Source organism: Scylla paramamosain, chromosome 33 (assembly GCF_035594125.1).
Source record: "Scylla paramamosain isolate STU-SP2022 chromosome 33, ASM3559412v1, whole genome shotgun sequence".
In the NCBI taxonomy this organism is placed as follows: domain Eukaryota; kingdom Metazoa; phylum Arthropoda; class Malacostraca; order Decapoda; family Portunidae; genus Scylla; species Scylla paramamosain.
The window spans coordinates 15,956,822-15,967,367 of record NC_087183.1 but is presented as its reverse complement, the minus strand read 5'-3'; the positions used below and the strand labels follow the sequence as shown (position 1 = coordinate 15,967,367).

The 10,546-nt window shown below is 41.1% G+C and overlaps 2 protein-coding genes across 2 annotated transcripts in view; both read right to left on the bottom strand.

Annotated features, from left to right (window-relative positions):
* LOC135089798 (xaa-Pro dipeptidase-like) overlaps positions 1–4,574 on the bottom strand; it is a 51,239-nt gene extending 46,665 nt beyond the window's left edge. Inside the window, 2 exon segments of the mRNA XM_063985844.1 lie at positions 2,590–2,800; positions 4,418–4,574. Of these exon segments, the coding sequence (XP_063841914.1) occupies positions 2,590–2,800; positions 4,418–4,437 (231 nt within the window). The 5' untranslated portion in view covers positions 4,438–4,574.
* Positions 4,575–5,550: 976 nt separating this feature from the next.
* LOC135089804 (GSK-3-binding protein-like) lies at positions 5,551–8,691 on the bottom strand. The gene has a single exon (XM_063985861.1). It carries the CDS (start codon positions 8,604–8,606, stop codon positions 8,181–8,183), a length of 426 nt encoding a protein of 141 aa, XP_063841931.1. The 5' UTR covers positions 8,607–8,691; the 3' UTR covers positions 5,551–8,180.
* Between the last annotated feature and the right edge of the window lie 1,855 nt (positions 8,692–10,546).

The window sequence follows — 10,546 nt, the reverse complement described above, 5'->3', positions numbered from 1 at the left end:
TATTTGTTCTACGATTTTCCATGCAATATTGAACAAAGAATCAAATATTTTTTTTATTCTTTATTGTTCCCATTCACCCAACACTCAACAAAAGGAAAAGATTAGTCATCAAATTTCTTCCTTTTTCAACATTTGTTTTGTGCTTTCCATGCAATAGTTAACTGAGAATCCCTTTTCTTTTCTTCTTCCTTTTCAATATTATTTTAACCTATTCACCCATTAATCAAGCAAAAAAATATCAACTAAGATATCCATAAGAAAAGTATTTTTTTATATATTTCTCTTCCTTACCTAATAACCACAAATAAAAAATAAATAAATAAATAAATCTTAACTATATACATTTTCTCCCCCTTTTATTATTATTATTATTATTATTATTATTATTATTATTATTATTATTATTATTTTCAACTCCTCAGTAATGACAACCCCATTTGGAATCCCTAACCATGTCCCCTACTCTTTTAAAACTTCCTCAACTCATCCTTTTATTTACACTTTTTCCATCTAAGCAACAATCTTACTTATTTATGCTACCAATGAAATTTCTGACCCTTGAGTGTAATTGCCTTAAATCACTCAAATACCAAAGATATGAAGTGCCCAGCCGTCCTTGCCAATATCAAATGTGCTAGTAATAAAAGGGTTAAGATGCAGTCCTTCCCCTTAGCCTTGTGACCTCCTTCTTTTCTTCCTCTTTTTACTCTTCTTTCATCCTTTGTAATTCTCTCTCTCTCTCTCTCTCTCTCTCTCTCTCTCTCTCTCTCTCTCTCTCTCTCTTCTTCTTTTTTAAATCTTTATCTACCTTAAAGCCTTTCTAATCTCTTCTTCCACTTTTCTCTTCCATCTCTCTTCCTTTAAATCTTTGTAATTACCTCTTTCTCTTTTCTTCCTCTTTTCCTTCTTCTTTCTCCCTCTTCTTTAAAGTTTTATTTTACAGTCTTTCTAACCTCCTCTTCTTCCTCTTTTTTATCTTTCCTTTAAAACTTTATAATTCTCTCTTCTCTCTCTCTCTTCTTCCTCTCTTCCCCTTCATCACCTCTATTTTTTTTAAAGCTTCACTATCTTCTATCCTTCTAATATCCTTCTCTTCTTCTTCTTCCTCCTTCTTTTAAAGCTTTACCCTACAGCTTTGCAGTCTCCTTTTCTCTCTTCTTCCTATATCTTAAAGCTTTATCTAACCAACAACTCTCCCTCTTTTTCCTTCCTGTCTTCTCTTTTCTCTTTTAAAAGTTCTTTGTATTGTATGGTCTTGTAATTTCCTTTTCTTCTTTTACTTCCTCTCTTTTTTTAAACTTTATGTATCCTACCTATTTCTTCTTTCTCTTATTCCCTTGTCTCTTTCATCTTTACCTTACCTATTCTGCAGCTCTCTCTCTCTCTCTCTCTCTCTCTCTCTCTCTCTCTCTCTCTCTCTCTCTCTCTCTCTCTCTATCCTTAATCTAATCTCACCATGTATTTCACTTGAGCAATCCCAACTGTAGCATTATCTTCCCTCAATCATTCATATCTTGTTATGTTTTCCCATACAAGGCCACATAACATTCTCCTCATCTACTTTTGTAATTCCTATTCTGTTTTTTTCTATTTCATCACTTCCTCACATTATCATTTTTTTTTTCCAGGTTTTCTTTGTTTTTATTCAATTATCTGTATTTGCATTTCACCTACATATACATATACATACTTTCTTTGTTTCCACACTCACAAACTGGTATTTCTCCCTGTTATGTCTGAAAAAAAATCAATATATTCTTTATTTTCTTATCATGTGTTATATTTTCTGAATTCTTTATGCATGTTTGAGAAAGAACACTAAGACACCTCCGTTTCCAGCATTCTCATCTATATTTTTCCTGTTGCTACATGTATACAGATGGTTTTCCTTGTTAAGTATACAGAACACACACACACACACACACACACACACACACACAGAGTTAGACATACACAGGAGTAATTTAAATTTTCTCTGTAGAGCCAAGTAAGAAATCTTTAAATCACTTAATTTCAATTTCCTTGTCAAATACATAGAAGAAAATACATCCAAACACACTCACACAAACTTTCACCATAGAAACACAGATAAAACACAGATATCTATAATGGACAAGAGGGAGTGATGATATGAGGAGCCTCCACTGACAGAAGGAAGGACCAGACTAGTGCGGTTACCAGGACAGGAACTCAAGGTAAGCATTTTCAAATTTTATGGCATTTCAGTAACTTTGAATGGGATTTAATGGATGGTAATAGTTCCAAAGGTGTTTTTTTTGTGATGCTAGGGGCAGTTTGGCAAGGATTCTGCACACTGCTAAAGAACATACATGAGAAGCTGAGTATCATCCCTGTGACCTTTGAAAACAGTCCTTATATGAGTTTCTACAGCTTTATAATCCCCACTGCTTCCTCTTCTTCCTCTCCACTCTGCTTCCCGAACTAATCATCCCTCTGGCCTTTGACAACAGACACACAAGCTATGCATTACACCAAGGTTAAGTCTGGACACTCGCCAATCATACTACAAAAGTGATCCTATGAAGTGCACACACACACACACACACACACACACACTGGAGTACCCACCTGGCGGAACACAATGTCAGCATCCCCAGAGTAGCGTGTGGAGTCGCTGCCGCCCTGAAGCAGCACCACGTCACCGCCACCAAGCCCACGCGCCTTCAGCCTCTCCTGCAGGCGGCGACGGTTCTCAGCATGCAGAGACATGGGGATACGCAATGTGTGTTCCCCCATGTCAAAGTACGCAGCCCCATCATTGTAGGAGGGACTTGTGGGCCTGATGGTGTACATGGATGAGTGTCAGAGAGAGAGAGAGAGAGAGAGAGAGAGAGAGAGAGAGAGAGAGAGAGAGAGAGAGAGAGAGAGAGAGAGAGAGAGAGAGAGAGAGAGAGAGAGAGAGAGAGAGGTTAGTTGAGTACATGTATTATGGCTGTTTAGATCAAGGAAGATGAATGTTGGATGCTATTTTAGATAGGAATATTAATGTTATTTCAAGGTAATATTTTTTTTTATGTTTCCAAGTCTACTGTATATTGTAACTCTCCTATTGTTATTATTATTACTTTCTAAATATCTCTAACCTATCATCATGTCCCTAATAAAGCAAAATAACTATCACTACTACTACTACTACTACTATCATTATTACTTTCTGCACCCTTTAACTGATAATTATAACCTGACATGTCCTTCAGGAGAGGCAACAGAGCTGGTGTGTCCTGTCTGATGGGTCCTGCCCTGCCCCTGCCCCTGTGCCCTGTGGTGAGGCAAGTGTCATCCTCATAGCAACACACACGGTCTAAGGTGAGTGCTGGGACTTTTTTTTTTTTATGTTTACAAGTATATAATTTACAGTAGCTATGTGTGTGTGTGTGTGTGTGTGTGTGTGTGTGTGTGTGTGTGTGTGTGTGTGTGTGTGTGTGTGTGTGTGTGTGTGTACAATAATGGTAATGATAATAATGAACAGAAGTAAAATATGCCTTAAATTGCACTGAAACAGAAAAAAAAAAAAATGCAGAGAGAGAGAGAGAGAGAGAGAGAGAGAGAGAGAGAGAGAGAGAGAGAGAGAGAGAGAGAGAGAGAGAGAGAGAAACAACTTGCATTAAAAGAGGAAAACGTACAACGTATAATGTAAATTAGATAAAATAAAAACCAGACGCAAAAAAAAAAAAAACGTATTAAAAAAAAAAGAACTGAAGGAGAAAAATAAACAAGAAAAAAACAAAACCAATGAAACGAAACCCATAAGACACACCAGCCCCACCTGACTGGTTGATCAGCGTCACCACCTGTCCTGTTATTCCCACGCTACGCCCTACAGGTTCCTTACTCATCCTGACTCAATCACTTCGACTCACAAAGCTACTTCTACTTATTTACTCATCAGTGCACAGCTAACATCACACTCCACTACAGCTTACTCTTATATTCAACCTTCAGTGCTGACCGAAACCATAAGGGAAGTAAATGAACCTGTATGTAAGTGAAGGGAAACAAATAAATGGCTATGTGGTACCGGGATTACGTGTCCGAATCTCCCAAAACATCTTTCATATTTTACGTCATTAATTTCAATCCATACTGCTTTTGATTAATCTGAAGCCATTTACCGATACATTAAAGGCAACAGAGCCCATGGATGTGATATCGGTGTATTATATAAATTACATCATCAATTATAAGCAAAATAAGAAAAGTCGTAATAATTTGGTTCCTCCGATATGGCTCCTCTTATCTAACTTTTTATTTTCACAATCTCCACGATATTATATATATAAATAAGGAGATAATTTATAAGATAAACAGCACAGGAGTAAGTAAGCAGGCTGTCATTGTATAATTCTACGTAGTAACGGAGATAAATACGAAAATTTGGAGCGTCTCAATGACTTACTTGTTGTCTTTGGCAGCCATGATGCTAAGAGAGACTCGTTTAGGCCGCTATCAGCTGTTTGGGTGACAGCATGGCCAGTGAGCCTATGCTCCTTAGTATAAATATTTCTAAGTATTTCCTACTAACACAACCAGCAATAATAGTAATATGAGTAATAAATAGCACAATAATGGAGACATCACATGTTTATATGACATCCTGGCCAGCGAGCCTACAAACCCTAGCTATATTAATATTTATAATTACTGTGCAACCAAACTAGTAGTAGCTGTAGTAATAGTAATAATAATAAAAAATAATGAAATAACAAAAAATTACACTTATTATTATATAACACTAAACGAGTCTAAGTGAATTTCAGACTATTTTTCTACTTTGTTCTTTTTATCATTACGTATTTCAACGCAGAAGAGGCTTATCAACTTATTGTGTCTACCTCCATGTCATATGCCACGTATCTCCCTCCCCTGGCCTTGAATCCCTCCCTCACCCTTACGGCCCCTCACCAGACTGCCGAGAGTTCTGCCGTTAACTTAGTGAAAGAATAAACCGTTTTTATATCATTAATACTGCTTATCTCCTCCCCCGATGGTTTCTCACGTCTAGTATTTTATTTCCTTATAATGATGTTGAATGGACATCTCTAAATCAGCTTATTTATTTATTTGTTTGGCTACTTTTTTTCGTGTATAAGCAACTTTTATTTTTCACTTTCATTGGCTACTTTCTTAATAAGTCATGTACCATATATGTTTTTCTGTATGCGTTTTTTTTTTTTTTTATTACTTTCATTGGCTAGACTTTTTAAACCTCGTGTCGTAGAAATGCATTTAAGAAAAGAATATTCCTTCCATTATTTGTTCAGTTTCTTGCTCTCCTCTCTACTTACAAATTTTAATCTCCAGGTTTCAAGTTCCTCCCGTTCATTAACTTTTCATGGCCGCTAATGGAGTGTGTATGGATGTAAACCCCATTGCCATCGATTTCCAGCAGTCTTCCTTCCTCCGGCCATCATTTAATCCTCACGCATGTTATTTTTTTTCCACGTCCAGATTCTTGCAGTTCAGTGACTTTCCATGTTAACCAACAAAAATAAAATAAATAATGGTAATGGTAGGTTTATTGATAGATGCTTTCCTCTCATTTTTTTTATTACAAATACACATCATCAGTGTCTTTTCCGTTACAGAAACTATGTAAATGCACTAAAACATGCACTTGTAGACAATGATCCTAGTTGTGATATATTTACAATGACCTAAGCCTTTCAACAGAGCCTATGTACAGAGGTCAACATAGTCCAAAAGGTGACTTAATAAATACATATCACATTTAATTCAGGATAACACAATATGAAGTCACTACACATGTATACCTAGAACACGACAGGATGGGGAGACCACTCATGCTAACAGAACAAATTGTATCCTCACTTCACACACCTCACTCGAAAATAAATAGATGTTCATTGGAAAAAAATGAATAAAAAAAAATCATTAACATTAGAAAAAAGTCAGCACTCATGCTAAAAAAGATAAAAAATAAATAAAAATAAATAAAAAATAAACCCTCACTTCACACAGCACACTCTTCAATAAATAAAGGCTTGAAAATTCAAGTTAAGACAAAAAAGAAATCCTCCATCATTTCCATCAGCAGGAATAAAATATAAGATGTTTCAAATTACCAAAGAAAATGATGTACAAAAAAAAGAAAAACCTTTGTACAACCTCTATATTATTACATTTTTGAGCTCATTTCCCTTATTACTTCTCTTAATGCAACACTGAAAGCTGTTAATGAAGGCCATGGTAATTTTGAAGTATTTTTTTCAGCAAGTGATGAGAGGATGCATGGGTGGCTGGCGACTGGCTGGGTGGCTGGAAGCGAGGGGGGAGAAGGAGGAGGAGGAGGAGGAGGAGGAGGAGGAGGAGGAGGAGGAGGAGGAGGAGGTGGCTAGCCAGGGACTATTGATTCCTGAAGGGTGGTGGTGCTCCCAGGATAACAAGTTAGGGTGCCATGGTAACCAGCTTCCTTTCCAGCACCTGCACCAACCACCCAACCTGCACACTCACCCTGCTTCACCCTTCATAAAGGAAAGTTATGCTTCAACACGCTGTACTAAACAATCTAGACTTGAGAAATTGCTAAAGAAAAATGCAAGAACAATAATGGTAATAGAAGTTAGCCTCACACAGAAGTGGCTAAGCTCTTTGGTAATGGTATGCAATTACATTTTTTTTTGTTTTTGTTTTAATCTTGCTTATGATGAAGTGTCTCATTTCAACACCCTGCTGCTGCTGCTGCTGCTGTGGCTGCTGCTTTGGAAACGAACCTTAAGTGGCCAGCAACACAAAACCTGAGCTCTGGAGTCAACTGGGGATATTATTATTATTTGTACTAACACTGGAACTTGAGGACTTGGGAGTGAGATTGCTAAGCATGTCTCAATCGTCATAAGAAAAAAATTCTAAAATATTGAATAAACAATAAATCACTTTAGTTATTGTCAATTTACAAACACTTGAGTAATTCCATAACTTGTTGACCAAAGTAATGATGAATGACAGTGGAAAAAAGAAGAAAAAAAAAAGTAATCACAGTTTTTCACTAACAACTGTCACGAAATTTTTCAGTCTGTTGAGTCAAGAAGTCATTCAGATCAGTCTATGGACACAAGCATACACTGAGATCAGAAAAAAACTTCATGTCAAAAGGAATACCCCATCAAAATACACTCAGCTAACCGCCATCATCCCTAGCCAGCACTCCCTGATAGCACGCTTCCGGCCGAGTGTGGGCTGGTTGGTGGGAAGCAGCGAGGACCTGACAATAACTAATGAGTTCCGTATCTTCATCACTGCTCAACATTTTTTGGGGTGACGGGGGAGTGACGCAGACTTTCCACTAAATCTCACCATGAACAGCACTTCCTGCTCACTTTACCATCACTTCAAATCGCCAGGAGACAATTAGGATATTTATAGATACTTTTCCAGATCAACTATTCGTTCCCGGTGACGGAAAAGTTGTCGGTACGCATCTTAATTTAACGCTTGGTCCGCTTCCTTTGGCGTGAAGACAAAGGCACCATCTAACTTAAGAGATCCGTGTCCATCCTTGGTCGCGGGAGACGTCACGAGATGTCCCGCGGTGCCCCCACGATCTTGTTACGGCGGCGGGGCGCACGCTGGGGGAGCCTCGCACGCTTCCTCTTAGCGCTGGACGGGAAGCTGATCTGGCAGGTGTTCGGCGAGCGCCTCCACTTCACACTTGCCACACTTGTACTGGAGTGGCCCATGGCAAGGACGAGCCGACCTACGCCAAGCCGGTCCTCGCTCAGGCATCGCTAGTCAGCAGGAGTCTTCAAGGCTGACCCCTTTTAAGTCGTTGAGTGACCCAGGTTGACCAGCAGTGCATTGGTGATGGTGGTGGTGGTGGTGGCAGTGGTCAGCACCGTCGAGGGCCAACAGGTGGTAATGGTGGTAGTGGAGGTGGTGGAGGGGGAGGCCCCGCGTGGTGTGGTCCGGTGGCGGCGAAGGGGCCTCGTCTGGCTGAGTGGTGGCTGCGATGGTTGAGCGTGGTCAGTGGCATCTAAACAGGCCGGCGGGTGGAGAATGTTGTTTGTGGGAGGCGGCGGCGGCGGCGGCGGCTGAGTTGTGATCGACCCTGGTGGCGGCGCCGTGAGCGGTGTGCCGCGGTGGATGGCCGCCGCCCGGCCGAGCGGCGGCAGCGACGGGACATGTTTATTTACTAAGTTCGATCAAACTTCTATATGGTCGAAGGGGTAAGGCGGCGTTCTGAGCTCGTCGTCAGAGTCGTAATAGACCCGCTGCTTCGGGGACAGCCCCAGCTGCAGCCGCCGCACCGCCTCCTTGATCAGGTCCCCATCCTTGAGCAGCTCCTGCAGCGCCTCGTAAGGGTCGTCGGAGCTCCGCCGCGCCGCCAGGCCCCTCCGTATGCAGCGACGGCCTTCACAACACCCACATTTACTCTCAGTCCGGGATGGCACACTGTAGGGCGATGCGCGGGTCTTCGCCTTACCACCACTTAAATGCGCCGGTCGAGACTTTAATCTCAAGTTCTCTTTGATTTCTAACACTAGATCATCAATGTCTCTTGATAAGAAGTCTTGTGTGGTGGTGGCTTTTGCCTCAGAGAGGAAGCACAGATCTTCTTTGCTAGGCATCTTGGGGGAAATAGTGTGTGTGAAGAGCACTGGGCGATACAACCTCCCTCTGCTAAACTCGCTCGGCGAGTGAGTTCGTGCTGTTTGTTTTGGTTGTGGCTGCATCTGGACCGCCTATATTCATCCGCGTCTCTAACTAGTTCCCCTATACATTGTTCTCCGATACTTATAATGCCAATCCTTTGCCCAGTTTGCATCAAAAACACAATCATACTTGCACCATGAAGAATAATACAATGTAGCAAGCCAAAATATGCAAGGAAAACAAAACCAAAACAGTGTACGCAGATGTCAACACAGCGGAGCAATACATTGCCGGGCACCGCCGGGGAAAACAGACGTAAACTTGACCCGCAGTGTAGAAAGGACCCTCCAGTATTTAATAGTTAAAAATCCACGCATTGCGGTCCGCATGATGCTGCTGCATTCTGCATTACGCACTTAAACAATTCTATGGACTGCATAGTAATTCCTGAAGTACCCGCAAATCCCGAAGAGGTCTAATAATAACATGGATGCTACTACCCATGCCTCATTCATTTAAATACCACGAGTAACGTATCAGAGCCAACATTACTACAACAGAGGACTAGGAAAGTGAACATCAGACAGTTTGTAGTTACTGCCTAAGCCACCCTTCTCCCTATGATCCACGTCATGTCTACCTACCATGAGAACCCATTTATGGAACAAAAGCCATCAGGCACAGCATGGCCTCACTTTTCTTCCAACACGCCCATGAACCAGACGGGTGTTCATATGCGTCTTTGTGTATATTCGGCCAAATACATCCCATTAAAAGCCTTCCAATTAACAACATTAATTTAACACACGAAGGGGTCTGGCAACTGCATGGGTTGATAACCTACGTGTGCCTGTTCGCATCCCCTCCTTGGCCCCGGCTTGGCCCTCCCGCCACACACACACACACACACACACACACACACACACGTGCACTATACGAGGCGCAGCGTGAGCCCTACTCCACCTGCCACGCACAGAGCCCGCCTATAGAACCACGTGGGTCGCAGGTGAAGGGACAAAGCTACTCGTGTGTGTGTGTGTGTGTGTGTGTGTGTGTATATATATATATATATATATATATATATATATATATATATATATATATATATATATATATATATATATATACACACACACACACACACACACACACACACACACACAATTGTCACGCTTAGCTATAAAAGAAAATAATAATGATAAATGAATAAACAAAGAGAGAGAGAGAGAGAGAGAGAGAGAGAGAGAGAGAGAGAGAGAGAGAGAGAGAGAGAGAGAGAGAGAGAGCCATATTTGTTTATTCATTTATCATCATTATAATTTATATTTCATAGCTAAGCGTGACAGTTATCCAGGAGGCTGAGGGCGGTATATGGATCCACTGCACTACGTGGGCTGAGTATTCTTATTTGGTCAATAACACGGAGGAAGGTTCGCCTCCTACGATGGCTTGATGTGGAGAACTCGTGTATGAAGGCACGCCCCAGCTTACCGCTCCTTGTTTCTTGCGCCACTGTGCCCTCCACGCAACCCTTGTACAGTCACAGTGCACACCAAGGTAAAGAGACCGTGGTGTCATTATCTTTATGCAGACTGCTTCCTGCGACACTGTTCTTGTAACATCTTGAAGAGCTTGGCAGAGCTAGGTCTGTTTTCGTGAATTTATTTGCTTTCATAATCGGCGAAGCAGATATTTACAATGATGACAAACAAAGCAGCTCGTGTATGATGGAGCCTCGTGACGCCCCGGGAGGGGACACAGTACGCCCGTCTCTGCATCACATGATAACAGTGCAGAGGCCACGGCGATAGTCTGTCCTTGCGCTTGTAATAGAAGAGTGTGAAGACGGATCCGCAGTAGACTTGTAACTGCCTTATGTAATCGTTAGGCTACCAGTAATGTCCTCAAGACGTCT